This window comes from Elephantulus edwardii, unplaced genomic scaffold (assembly GCF_000299155.1).
Source record: "Elephantulus edwardii isolate Elephantulus edwardi_28Jun2011 unplaced genomic scaffold, EleEdw1.0 scaffold00168, whole genome shotgun sequence".
In the NCBI taxonomy this organism is placed as follows: Eukaryota; Metazoa; Chordata; class Mammalia; order Macroscelidea; family Macroscelididae; genus Elephantulus; species Elephantulus edwardii.
In genome coordinates this window covers 2578582-2593623 of record NW_006399918.1, presented here as the reverse complement: position 1 = coordinate 2593623, position 15042 = coordinate 2578582, and the positions used below count along the sequence as shown (strand labels likewise).

General features: G+C 36.4%; 1 protein-coding gene across 1 annotated transcript in view; it reads left to right on the top strand.

The window, feature by feature from the left end:
* The window catches only part of SPTA1 (spectrin, alpha, erythrocytic 1 (elliptocytosis 2)), a 104964-nt gene that overhangs the window by 62138 nt on the left and 27784 nt on the right, over positions 1–15042 (top strand). The window contains exons 30-39 of the mRNA XM_006895436.1: positions 1420–1563; positions 4209–4312; positions 4661–4823; positions 5069–5200; positions 5739–5876; positions 9640–9744; positions 10517–10725; positions 12125–12245; positions 13014–13135; positions 13990–14122. Of these exons, the coding sequence (XP_006895498.1) occupies positions 1420–1563; positions 4209–4312; positions 4661–4823; positions 5069–5200; positions 5739–5876; positions 9640–9744; positions 10517–10725; positions 12125–12245; positions 13014–13135; positions 13990–14122 (1371 nt within the window). The remainder of the gene's footprint in view (positions 1–1419; positions 1564–4208; positions 4313–4660; positions 4824–5068; positions 5201–5738; positions 5877–9639; positions 9745–10516; positions 10726–12124; positions 12246–13013; positions 13136–13989; positions 14123–15042) is intronic.

The window sequence follows — 15042 nt, the reverse complement described above, 5'->3', positions numbered from 1 at the left end:
ACAATGAATGAATGGAATCCCAAAATCTCTGTAGATGTTCATTGAAATGAAAAATAAACAACCTAAATTTAAAAAAAAAAGATGCTTGAGAGATTCCTAGGGTATAGCCCTAAATAAGGTTTTCTTATCTTCAGCAATGACTTGTGTAGACTACTTTTTCATTTTTAAAATTCATATTTTACCTCACTACTAATATTTATACAAAGTGATTTTTGAGAATTATGTAGTCCAGCTAATTCTCAGATATATCTGTCAATTATAAGTGCATGACATAACGGATAATGTCAATGCTTTCTGCAAGTAGAGGCTTCTGGTAGGTGGAGGAGACTACTCCCTTGTCCTTAAATCCACCAAATTACCAGTGATAAATTTGAACACTGAAATCCTTAGAAGTAGTCCAGCAATCTTTCTGAAGGTCTTTGTTGTTATCATTGTTGTTGTTGTTGTTATGTGCCATGGAATCACCAGTGACCCATAGCAACCCTAAGTACAGCAGTTCTGAACCCTTCCCTGTCCTGAGCCAGTCTCACTAATTCTGACACAGCAACCAGCGTTGTCCCAGTCATTATATCAATCCATATCATCCAGGGTCTTCCTCTACTGTGCTGTTCCTCCACCTTTTTGAGCATGATTTCCTTCTCTAAGGACTGATCTCTCCTGGCCACATGCCCAATGTAAATGAGGCGGAGCTTCAAAATCCTAGCCTCCAAGGAGAGACTTGGTTTCACCCTCTCCAAGACTGACCTATTTGTTTTCTTGACAGTCAATGGTATGTTCAAGACTCCTCCAGCACCACAATTCAAAGACATCAATTCTCCTGTTATCCTTAGTCATTATCCAGCTCTCTAATACGTAGCAAGTAATTGTGAAGACCATGGTCTTGATTAAGTGCACCTTAGTCTCTAGACTCAAATTGTTGCTTTTCAGTTCTCTGGAGAGATCCCTGACAGCCTGAGCATTTATTTAAAAACTAGAAAGGCAAGAACTGAATATTTTTGTTATTCACTGGATAAAATGAATAGTGTTTGGTGATCATCACAAGTAAATACCCTCATTGAAAAAGTATGTACAAGTGAACAATTGAATGAATGGGTGAATGGGGCCATAATGCTAAACAAACTTTCCAGAGGATTTTTAGCCACAACATTTAGATAATTAGTATATTAAAATATTAAGTAGAGATAGTATTAAACATCTGACTCTCCACTCTCCACCTTAATTCACTTCCAATTCTCAATCTCTCTAATAGCTGTCTCTTTCACACACACTCACATATAAACACCGTCCCTTCCTCTCTTTCTGCATTTCTCTCTCTCTGTCTCCCCTTATAAGAACCTCTGCTGCATTGAAACGTCAAGAAAGAGACATAATTTCTTTTGTCCTCCAGAATTAATGTACCTCTAACTCTATTCCCCATAGTTATTCCAAGGAGACTGTGATCAAGCTGAGAGCTGGATGATGGCACGTGAGAACCTCTTGCGGTCAGATGACAAAGGCTCCTTAGAGAGTCTAGAGGCCTTGATGAAAAAACGTGATGACTTGGATAAGGCAATCACTGCTCAGGTAATAAGGTGCTATTGGAAGGTGAATGCTTCAAACCCACCAGCTTGCCTGCAAGAGAAAATCTGTTTGCATAAAGATTTCAATTTTGGAGACCCTATTGGACCCTTCTACACTATCCTAAAGAGTTCCTGTGGCTGAGATTCTACTGAACACCAATGAGTTAGGTTAAATAATATTTGTGTGGTTTTATAACATAGTTTCTTTTCACAGTCAACTGAGACAGGGAAGCTTCACACTATGGTTAAGTTTTTGTCCAAGCCACATAGTGTATGTGGCACACGGACTTTATGTTTAGTATTATTTATGTGACTTCAACTCCAAATCCCACATGCTTGTGCTATAGTCTTCAGCCATTGAATCTCTTCCCACTCATAGCATATCTATTATTGTTGTTGTTACTGTTGTTGTGTACCATCAAGTCAGAACCAAACCATAGCTGACCCTCCAATGGGTTTCAGAGGCAGTTAATTACATGGGAGGAGATTGCCTATCCTTTTCCCACCAAGCAGCTGGAGGATTCAAACTGTGTGCCTTTGAGATTGCAGCACAGATTCTTATCGCTAGTCCAGTAGAGGATCAACAAATCTATATCTATTATATATCCTGTACTCAACTCATTACTATTGAGTTAAAATGTACTCAGAGCTAACCTCCAGTGAGTTTTGGGAGGCTATAAATTACATGTGAGGAGATGGCCCATCTTTCTCCCTTGGAGCAAGTTGTGGGTTCACACACAACCTTTGGGTTAACAGCACAAAATCCTATAGACTGGAGAATAGTGATACCTGGGCTCATTGCTTAAGGAAAATGAAGAGACAAGCAGCTTTGTAGGATTGTGTAGCTCAACTAGATTAAGTAAAGATCATTTAATCCACTTACCAATGTAACCCAGAAGTCAATTTACTATGAAATAAATGAACCCATACATTGCATAGAATACTACTGAAACTCCCTTTTACTTCATTCTAAATAAATAGATATTTATTTACTTAATTTTTAAATGTTTCTTTAATTTTGTTTTTAATGAAAAGGGATACCCCAAACTGTAGAAACTTCAGATACCACAAAAGTTGGATTCAACCCAGTCAAAGCTCATTAGAATGGCTTCAATTATCACAATGAACCACACTAACCTGCAAGGTTTGAGGTGTGAAGTTTATTGTATATGTTTAAATTTTTAGCCCTGGTGACCTCATTGATATGGAATTGTGCTACTAAACCCATAGAGCACAAGCTACGGGGGGGGGAAGATGAACAATCTCCTGAACAATTTAAAATTTATGCAAACTAAAAGAAGGATAAACTATGAGTAGGTTCTAACTGGACAGCAATGAGTTAGAGTTTTGAATTTGATTTGACGCAGTCTGAATAGATCTTTCTGGAACTGAGACAATCCAAAGGTGTTGCCCTTTTTATGTGAATGCTAAATTCAGTGATATAAAAATCTGTAAATGACAATAGAATTAAAAAGTAAAAATTCATGTACAAGAAGTTGGAGGTATATGAGAACTCTGTATTTCGTGTACAGTTTTTCTGTAAATTTAAAACCACCCTAAAAAATAAAAAATAAAGTTTAGAAAATAAATTGCTGTATAGCTAAGTAAATATATAAATAGATAAGTTTTTTAATTATTATGATCACTTAACACATCATAACACATACAATATTTTCACAAACATTATCTCAAATAATTTTTTAAAAAATACTATAGATTCTAGTCCTCAGTCTAAAGATAAGGAAACAAAGTTCTGGAAAAATGTGAGTGATTGCATAGCTAAAAAAGTAGAGAAGACAACATTGTTAGTCATGTTATTGAAAGTGCTTTATTCAATATACATTTTTTATGTATACTGCAACTAGTAAATGAAATAGAAAGTTCTGTGAGATAACTCTTAACAAGATCATAATCAGTTTTATACCTATTTCATTCTAAATTTAAAATCAACAATTTTGGAGTTTTTGTGATTATTTTTATACAAATTATCAAGATCACAAATAACAATTTTATAATTTAGAACTGTTCTCATAATATTGGACTGCTAACTGAAAAATTAAGATTTCAAATCGATGATTTGCTCCATGAAAGAAAGCAGCCTGCTTCTGTCAAGATTTACAGCTTTAGATATTACATGATGACACTAACTAGATGAAGTGTTTTTTTAATAGGAAGTAAACAAATATTGACTTAGCAGTAGAAGCAAACAATTGCCTTAGATTCCAGTAAAATATTATTTTCAGTATTTGATCAATAGCCAGGCTGTAAGAAGGTAGAATTGATTTTCCCTTCTAAGTTATTTCTATCAGAAAATGAAAAAAGGTAAAAAAGTAGAATTTATGATTTTAAAAAATATTATTGTTAGATTTGAAGGGACTAGTTTAAAAACCCACCCAATGCAGAACTAACTCTTAATAAGAGCTCAAGCAAAGAGCTGTCTCTAAAGAACTCAACTCATCTGCTTGTGACCAACATTAATTATTAAATGTGTCCTCTCTTGTTAAGTTGAAAGCTACCTCCCTTGTAAAAAGATTTAAATGTTTCGTCCTGGTGTTACCTTGAAAACTGTATATATCTCTTCTATTTTTAGAAGGGAATCTGGGATTATAACAAGAGTCTAACTCCAGAACTCTGGACTCTTTTTTGTAGGAACAGAAGATCACTGACCTAAAAAATTTTGGTGAACGACTCATAGCTGATGAGCATTATGCCAAGGAGGAGATTGCTTCTCGGCTCCAACGGGTGCTAGACAGGTCAGGCCTGAGTTTTATGAGCTACAGGAAGGTATAGCAAAAACACTTATCTATTATTCTTAAATGTAGGATGATACTTTTCATTATCACCCATTCTAAGTGTCTAACACAAGATAGTTTTTGTGGGTTGTTTGTTTTTTTCATTCCCTGGGAAATTTTGACCTCGATTCAAAGAAATAATATTTAGAAAGAACCTTATAAAATATCAGCCTTAAGCACAGTATGATACATTTTTAAATCATGTGACTATGAGAAGAAAGATTCTAGAGAATGGAAAGATCCAAGGATACGGTGTCAGATCCTAAGGGAAAGGCAAAGGGGAGAAAATGATGTGGTCCTCTCTTCCAGGTGGAATGCTCTCAAAGCTCAGCTAATTGTTGAGAGAACAAAGCTTGGCGACTATGCTGACTTGAAGCAGTTTTACCGTGACCTCGAGGACCTAGAGGAATGGATCAGCGAGATGCTGCCCACAGCCTGTGATGAATCCTACAAAGACCCTACCAACATCCAGGTAAATTAAAAATAGAAATCTCCTAAAACTTTATTAGTCTCAGATTGTTATTAGATGATCATTTGTTTACACTGGTTGCTCCCTTACTGTAAAGACCACTGCCCTTAAAGGCTTCTGAGTCTAATGCGTTGTGAGTCACTGCCACCTTCTGTAAAGCTGACAAAACCATTAACTCTTCCTTCTCATTGCCAATTACTTCATCCTGTTTCCTGAATAGGAGAATAATTTTTTTTATCTGCCGTCAGAGGAAATATATGAAGCATCAGACCTTTGAAAATGAGGTCAATGGCCGAGCTGAGCAGGTGGAAGCAGTTATCAACCTGGGGAACTCATTGATTGAACGAGGGGCCTGTGATGGCAATGAAGAAACCATGAAGGTAAAAAGTTTCTGTTCAGGTTGGGCTTTGAGGCAAAAAGACATGTGACAACTCTTATTCTTTGAATGTTTCCGTGTGTAGGAATCCAGAATATACACTATGATTAGTAAGTAGCTTTTCCTCTAGGTATAAGATGAAGGAGGGGAAAAAAATGTTCAAACCATCTGTTCCATCATACTCAAAATTTAGAATTCAATGTTTTAGAATTTATTTCATGTTAAGAATTAAGTCTTAACATGATTGGTAGTTTTTAAGTCATATAACACTTGTTTTACATTTTCTATCTATATTATCAAGTCTCTTGGCATATAGACATCAATCCCTATATTTATGCCAGGACTATGTCCTGAAACATTCCCTTCTTTATAATACTCTTGGTAGTTTCTCAGGTTAAGTATAACTGGTTTCACACATACAAAACTAGCATGTTTGGGTGTGAGCACTTCTCTTTAAGGTTTTCTTTCATTGTTCTCTCAGGTTGTCAGAGGACTTGGAGTGCAAACCACTGAAATAACCTTTCACTCTTTTTTGGGGTTAGGGACAACTGGAAGACCTAGAAAAACACTGGGACCTATTGCTTGAGAAAACAATTGACAAAGGGCAGAAGCTGGATGAGGCCAGTCGCCAGCAAAGGTTTAACACTGGAATCCGAGATTTTGAATTCTGGCTGTCAGAGGTAATTATACCTAGGTATAGTGGAGGTGGTCAAACATTCTTCTAAGTGGTATAGCACTGGTCTGTCAATTTGTTGTACAGAGGTAACTCGTGGTTGCTGTGATACTAAACACTGTGACACTGATGTGTCAAATGCGATAATGGTTACTCATGGTGGACAGTGTTTGGTGGAGCTTCTCGATTAAAACAAGCTTGGAAACAGGAGTGGCATTCACTTCTGAAATAGCTTGCCTCCGGAAACTCTATGAATGTGGAGAAATTATGAAAGTTATGCAAGTGTTCAGATCTTCCATTCATAGGGTCTCTATATGTCGTCTATGAGTCTACAACACTTAGCATCAACAACAAAAACATAGTGGAGGTACATCTTTAAGCAAATGAAAATGAAGAAACTTTGAATTGTAATAAGATAGAAGTGAGACTCTAATTGTAAAAAACACCCACATTATTTGCTAGTCAGGAACAAGGCATTATCATTGGAAATGGTTGGAATCCATGCCAAGACCTCAACTCATCTGGGGATCTGCGTGTCAAGGGGAATCATAAAACAACTTTTGAGATCATTTTATCCAGTAATTCCTCCAATTCAGTGATTCTTTCTGTAGTATCTTGATAAATAAATATTTTTATCTAGACTTGCAAATGGTAGGAAAATTATTATCTTACCTTCCAAGAAAGATCATCCTACTTTTGGGAAGATTTTACCATTGGGATATTTTCCGTGGTGTGAATCTGAAATCAACTTGCTTTAATTTTGACCCTGGAGACAAATTAAATGTGTCTTGATTTCTCCTTTGTTCCTCTCTTCAGTTCTTTGAACACTTTCTTTATAGTAATTGGTTTTAAGTTCCTATACAATCCTGGCTATTGTCTTTTGATTATTCTTCATCCAGTCTACTCTCCCAAACTAAAGGGCTGGTATTGAAGGGAGGCCTTATCAGTGCATAGAAGAGTGATCTATTCCTTCCAATGTTCAAAATACCCTATACATACAGCTGCAGCCAAAGATTTGGGTAACTTCTTTGGTAGGTAGAGTGGTATAGGTCAAAGTATATAGGCTTCAGAGAAGGGGCAATGGCTTAGTTAAAGGACAAATTAACTGAAAAAAAAAGAAATGGAGTTTAGAGACTTAGAGAAAAATGGGTTCCAGTTCTGTTCTACTAAGGTTAAAATTTTAATTATACATTGTGGAATAAAACAAAAATAGTTGTTGTTGCTGTTGTTGTTGTTGTTATGTGCCATTAAGTGCCTATGAATCATAGTGACCTTATGTGCAATAGCCCTAAACCTTGCTCTATTTCTTGCTGATCTTATTGTCTCCGACACACCTATTAGTTATTAGTTGTTATTAGTTATAGTTACTAGTTATAATGCTCTCCAGTCTCTTTCAAGTTAGGTAGTATTTTACAAAATCATTGCTCCTCTGTGCTACATAGTATTCCATCATGTGAATGTACCATAATTTCTCAGACCATTCCATTGTGGTTGGATATTTGGGCTGTTTCAATGTTCTTGCTATGGAAAATAATGCTGCTATGAACCCTGACGTACAAGTCTCTGTCTGGGCCTCATTTTTCATGGGGTATATTACAAATAGTGGGATAGCTGAATTGCATGGCATTTCTATGTTCAGCTTTTTTTTTCTTTATTTCCTACTAGTTTATTTATAAAATTCAAATAAAAATTTGAACAAATTCTTTCCATTTCCCTCACCCCTCCCATCAAATTGTACAACCCAATGAATAATCTCCCTTTCCCCCTACACGTCCACATCTCTCTGCTTCCAGCCTCTTCCACCCCTCCTCGATCCTCATTCTACAATACGGTTCAGCATAATGCTCTCCAGTCCCTCCCAAGTTAGGTAATAATTTATAAATTCATTGCTCCTGTGTGCTACATAGCATTCCATTGTGTGAATGTACCATAATTTCTCAATCCATTCATTTGTATTTGGACATTTGGGCTGTTTCCATGTTCTTACAATGGTAAATAATGCTGCTATGAACATTTGTGTACAAATCTCAGTTTGTGCATCAGTTCTCATATTCTCAGGGCATAATTCAAGTAGTGAAATAGCTGGGTCATATGGAATTTGTATGTTGAGCTTTATAAGGAAGCACCAAACTTTTTGAGGAAGCACCAAACTGCCTTTCAGAATGGTTGTACAGTTTTACAATTCCACTAACAAGAGTTCCTATCTCGCCACATCCTCTCCAACATTTATCACTTCTGTCTTTTTAAGCTTTTCCACTACTACTGGAGTGAGATAGTACCTCATTGTGATTTTGAAACTTTCTATCCTGTAATCTCTTGAACTTAATTTCCAGCTATTAATATATAACTACTACTAAGTTGTTGTTGTGTACCATCGAGTCAGAACCAAGCCATATCAGGTTTTCAGAGACAGTTAATAGAGTGAGAGAAGATTTCCCATCCTCCTGCAGAGAAGCTGGTGGATTTGAACCACATGCCTTTGGGATTGCTGTGCGGTTTCTTGCCACTAGGCCACCACAGCTCTCTAGTATTTCCTGTTACTAACATAGGCAACGGTAATTGTGGCAATGAGTTTGGTGTGCTAGAATTAGTGAAACTGGCACAGGACAGGGCAGAGTTCAGAGCTGCTGTACATAGGGTCTCTATGGGTAGCAGGCACTTTGACAGCACGTAACAATAAAAGAGTTATTTAAGATTCTACAGCTTACCACCAAGTTTTCCATAACAGCTGGTCTGGTGATAGAAAGAGAAGACTATGTTCTCCTCTGTAGAAACCTTTCTGTTACAGTCATTGCTAGAGAATCACAAGGATAGAGACTGTATTTTTCTCCAAATTTACTTTAAAATGCATGTATTCTTTACATTGAAATACAGCTGATGATTTCTGAGCTATTGTGGAGGAATATGCTAGCCGTCCTCCACATTTTAATTAATTTTCACTCCCAAACATATGACTGATGCTCAATTTCATATGACAGTCATAAACAATTGGAAAAAAATGTGTTTCTAAGCATGGTTGCCAATTAAAATTGTGCACTAACACGTTGATTCATTTGATCATAATGAGATCCAAATAATACCAAAGTTTAGAGAAATGAGATAATTAGTTCAAAGACCTCCATACTTTTAAGTGGCAAAACTGGAATCCACTGTGACTCCATAGCCCTTATTTCTTACTTCAAACTATCCATCTTTCTGAGTTTATAAATGTAAAGATATGTTTTGTTGTTGCTGATCATTGTTGCTATTTAATACTTGTCTATCTGAATATTTAATACTTGTCTATGAGTCGCAAACGACTTGACGGCACATAACAATAACAAAAACAACAACAACATTTGGAGTAGTAAGCATTGTAAAAAACATTTTAAGCAATGGATTAAATAATTTATCATATATCTAATAATCAAATGGATTTATCTACTTTGAACATATAATTTTATAAATATAAATGAAAATTATATGAAATCACTATCTTATGGTGGTCTTATGAAGTGAACATAAAAGCAAGGGTATGCCATGAAACTTAGTGAAAAATCTAAGATTGAAAAAGGCATTAAACTTGTTCACTATATTAGATCCTCAGTAATAAACATAATGTAAAGTATGGAATAACATTTTTTAAACAATTGTCAGATATACAAATACATGCATAAATTCATTCTTTGGCCTTTATTGTTTGGAAACATTTGACGACATAATTGCTAATCATTCTATCTTTTAAGATGGTTTTTAGCTTACAGTTTTCTATCTTATTTATCTATTTCCAGGCAGAGACCCTTCTTGCGATGAAAGATCAGGCTAGGGACTTGGCTTCTGCTGGCAATCTGCTCAAGAAGCATCAATTATTGGAAACAGAGATGCTGGCCCGCAATGTAAGTAGTGCTGGAATCTCACTCCCTGGCTAGAATGGAAATGCATTTAAATCCCTGCCCCCTTCCCTTTTCTCCCCTCCATAATATAAGAGACCATTTGAAAGTATAGTCTTGTAAGGCTAGTGCTTTCAGCCATTTAGAACCATTGAGTTGCTTCATACTCATGGTGACCCTCCCTTGGGTTTCCAAGATTGTGACTCTTTACAGGAGGAAATGTTCTCAGTCAGAGATCACTCACAGCCACATCAAACCCATGGACTTCAGATTCATTATAATATTATTATGAACCAATCATCATTAAACTATAGATGCTAACATTCTAGAAGATAGATTCTAGGTGATCCTTTTTATTGATCAATGCATATATGTTCACTGTCTTCCAAAGTTAACTATTTGATTTGTTTGGGGAAAAATAGAGTTTATCTGAAGACATGTGCCATGAAGTTTTAAAGTATAGACAAAATTACACATATGTGCTGGGAAAAATTTGGAATGGCAGGATAGATACCAGTTGCAACCTAATATCAACCAGAAATTGTGACAGGATAAGTGAGAAATATACGACAAGTATCAATTTCATTCTAGATCATTCCTATATTACTGATTTTATTTGTTTATGTAGATATACCAGACAGGAAAAAAAAAATCAAAAGCTTTCTGTGTACATGGTTTAGGACTTGTATCTGTAATGTTCATTAAGCACTGAAGGCGGGGCGGGGGGGGGGGGGGGGGCTTGTTTGTTTATTTTTTCACTTTGTTTTTGTTTTGTTAGGATGCCCTCAAGGACTTGAATGAATTGGCTTCTGAACTGCTCTCCAGTGGGACATTCAATGAGGACCAGATTGTGGAGAAAAGGGATAGTGTCAATAAGCGTTTCTTGAATGTACAAGATTTGGCAGCTGCACACCATGAAAAACTAAAAGAAACTTATGCCTTATTCCAGTTCTTTCAGGATCTAGATGATGAGGAATCCTGGATAGAGTATGTACCATCAAATCAAAATGGGAGAATAATCCAAGAAAGTAGATTATCCACCAAACATTTTTATTTTATGCTAGAATGAAATATGTATTTGTTTCTCAAAGCTGTTATTACTTCTTAATTAAGTTTTCCTCAGATCAAAAAGACTATAGATAAACTGGGAACAAAATGAAAAGGCCACATATGCCTGCTCTAGAAAGTTAATAAGTAGTGAAACTCATGAAGACAGCTGGGAATCTATATCACTTACCCAGCTGTTGTGATCATTGCCGTTATTATGTTTCTATTCATTCTATCTTATACAATCCTGAATTGGAAACTGGATAGATAATACAACATAGTACTTACCCTAGTTTAATTAATAATTCTATTGCTACTGTTTGTTCATAGCATCACTACGAGTCGTCTATGGCTCGACGGCACGTAACAACAACAACTACAACTGTAAAAAATATTTGATTGGGAATATTTTAGCAAATAGAAATATTTTCCTACTTCCTATTTAATCTGACTCATTATATTCACCTCCTAAAATTAAGCTGATTTTTGCAAGTGACCAATAACTATGATAGAAGCACAGGGCAAAGAGCTTTTCCCTTAGTTTCATTTTTGAGGCAACAAATGTGACATTTCTAAACTATTACAAAAGAAAAAAAAGCAAAACAAACCCACTGCCATAGATTTATTTCCAACTCAGCAACCCTCCATCAAGTTTCTGAAGCTATGAATCTGTAAATCTTAACAGGAAGAGACTGCCCATCTCCCCCAGAGCTGTAGCAGCTTTTTTGGTTTAGCAAAGCAACACTCTTTGGACACAATGAAATAATTCTTATTTATCTTACTTATCAGTACTCTATGGATGCAGTGAAATAAGATTTTTTTTTCCTGTTAGCTTCATGAAGGAATTTCTACTTTTTACGCTCTAAGTGTTTCCAACTGCCATGACTCTTAACAGTCTGCCATGTTTCTTTTTACTTAAGTGTTTATTTAAAATAGTATTTGACACCTAGTGAGTAAGGAGTTGTATTGCCAACCCAAAGGAATATGATTTGAAACCACCAGCTTCTCCATGGGAGAAGGATGAGTACTGTTCTCCTGTGTGATTTACTGCCTCAGAAAACCAGCTGGAGGGTGAGCTATGGGTAGGTTTCAATTTGACAGCACATAACAACAGCAGCATTGTAGAAATTTGTAATTTGTAATGTAATAAATCAGAACCTTTTTTGTTAGTCACTAATTACTTGATTGTTTATTGGCACCAGGATGTTCTAGAATTTTCTACCTCCCCCCAGTCCTAATCACAAATATTCTCTCTCTCCCTTTCTCTCTCTCTTTCTTTCTTTGGGGAAACCAAGTGTTGCTCTAAGCTTACAACTTTCTTTCTCTTCCTTGGTCCCAGGGAGAAATTGGTGCGTGTGAAATCCCAGGACGATGGGAGGGATCTGCAAGGTGTTCAGAACTTACTGAAGAAGCACAAGCGCCTCGAGGGAGAGCTGGTGGCACATGAGCCAGCCATTAAGGTACAGATCATAGAAAATCTGAGCTGGAAATACAAATAATTTAATACCAGTCCTTCATGGTATGGATTGGTAGGATTGAGTGAAAGATGTGACAGTAGCAAGTGCAGTCTTTACAGTTAGTTATTCAGCTCTCAAGTGTTCTTTTTCTGTACCACATCTTATCTCTCAAGAATACAAGAATTCTTAATAGCAACCAATGTTCTTAGCTGGCAGGAATACTTGCAATATTCTTAGAAGCAGTTGTTGGCAATTAATATGTCATTTGGGGTATCTGGGAATGTTGTGTTTGAACTATATAATGAAAAAAGTGGTTCTGGAGATGAGTTGACATAGATTCAATCTATGACCTTAAATAACTCATTAACTGTGTCAAGGAGTGTAGTCTAGTAAAAGTGCAGAAGAATTTATCAAAATTACTGGGGCCATTTAGCACGCTACATCTTCATTCTCCCAGGATTTTCAGTAAGTTACATGGATGTTGCTAGTTATCTTGAAAGTGGGAAGGAGCAGTGATACATTTTTAAAAAAAACCCTGGCTAAATAGAGGTTGTAGGTGTTGGAAAATGAAAGATGTGTGGGTTTTTGTTGTGTTATTTTTTTATTTTTTACTTTTGATTTATTTTTCTGAGCCTACCATCTAGTACAGGAAGAGATTGCCCCTCCTTCTTCAGTACAGCATCTGGTGGATTTGAACCATGTACCTCTGGGATTGCAGTGCAGCTCCTTGCCACTAGGCCACCAGAGCTCCCTAAGATGTGTGTTTTTTAGAGAGTGTTGGATATGGCAGAGACGCTGGGAGACAAGGACGCTGTGGGACGAGAGGAGATCCAGGAGCGACTGGCACAGTTTGTTGAACACTGGGAGAAACTGAAAGAGTTGGCCAAGGCTCGGTGAGTAAGGGACAAAAGACCTAATTTTCTTCTTTGGTTGTAGGTGGTGCAAGAATACCTATTGTTTACTTAGCATTTATTCTTAGCCCCATATGCCCACTATTTTATACGTAGTTAAATCCTTCCTCAAGTGTCTATCTTCCATGAAGCTCCTGTCCACTTTTGCCAGCCAGAAGTGATCACTAGTTGTGTGTTTTGCCATTTTATCATTGATGATTTATGTAATATTGCATATTAGGTTCTTAGTTAAGGTCCTCTTTACTTTGTCCTCTCCCTCGCTATTAAAATTGTTTGCAATCGTTAATAATGAAATGTATTTATTAATATACTTTTCTCCATGATTAATCTCCCCTCTTCCTGCACATCCTCATCCCCCGGCTTCTCGAAAACAACATACTCAAATTTTGTAAAACACTAGTATAAAAATATAAAAAAATATTCTTATCTGTTAAGGCCACACAGAGATGAGTTTGAAAAACTCTGACTAAAATTTCATGTTTCTTTGCAGTAGGAAAATATTTCTTCATAGAAAATAAGATGGAGCTTCTGGGGACTTGTGCCTTCATAATATAAGGGGCGAGGGTGGGAAGACAGTACTCAAGAGTACAAAGTGTGCTGCTGTTGTTACTGATGTTACCCAACTCTGAAATCTGGAAAATCTTTCAAAACTTTCTAGAGACTAGAAAATACTATGAAACTGAGCTTCTTGGTGCGGTTTCTCCTCAGTTGCACAGGTTGTCGTTAGCACTGGCCATGAGGCAGTCAGTTTTGAAGAGATCATGCCACCCAGCTACAGTGCTGTTCACTGCCTATTCCTCTTTTCAAATTTTCAACTCTACTTCTACCAATGACAGAGGGATCCGGTTGCAAGAGTCTCTAGAATACTTGCAATTCATGGAGAATGCTGAGGAAGAGGAGGCTTGGATGGATGAAAAGGAAGCTATGGTTGCCCGAGGGGAATCTGGAGACACACTGGCTGCTACTCAGGTCAGCAACAGTTCTAATCGGTCAATTTTATTTTCTTTAATTTGGAACTTTTCTTAAGCAGTCATTGTTTTCATCGTTGAAATAGAAATCTTTGTTATAGTAGAGAAGGAAATGTAAATTCTGAAATGTGCCCACGATCATTGAACTAATCATGTGAGAAAGCAATACTCATATCACAGTTCTATTATTTGTTTATGACTCAAAGATGAGCAGGCTTTTCCTTGTAGGAATAGATTTTCTAACCATTATCAGTTGTAAAGGGTGTTCTGATGGTCTAGTAAAGACTTGAACTGCCAACCCACGTACATTCAGTTTGAATCTACCATCAGAATGCAACTTAGAGCCTCTGAAAATCTGCTAGAAGGTCAACTACTGGTCTATTCCAACACAAACACACAAAACAATACATAACCAGTTGCCATGGTAGGAACTTCCTGTCTGTGCCCGAGTAGAACTATGCTCCATAAGATTTTCAATGTCTAGTTTTTAAGACATAAACCATCAGGCTATTTTTCTGAGACATTGCTGGGTAAACTCAAACTCACAAATATGTTAATTGTTTACATCACACAGAAATCCTTAGATTGTCTAAAATTTCCTTTCAATCCTGCTGTGATGCTGAGTTGGAAAAAAATTATAAATTATGATTAATAATAGCTCAAACAAAATATAGTTTTAGGGGAAGAACCTTTGAATAGAGACCATCATTTAGTGATACCTTTTTAGATATAGCACTTTGTTTTCTGATAAACAAGTGAATACACTTACTGTGATCTTGAGTTATATGGATTTTTAACAACTTTTGATAGAGAAAAATAAAAAACATTTAGAACCATGAGAACAGTATGCTATAACCAGAAAACAACTTGAAGGTTGACTGAAAGTTATTTGTTGTTTTTGTTGTTGTTGTTATCTGCCTT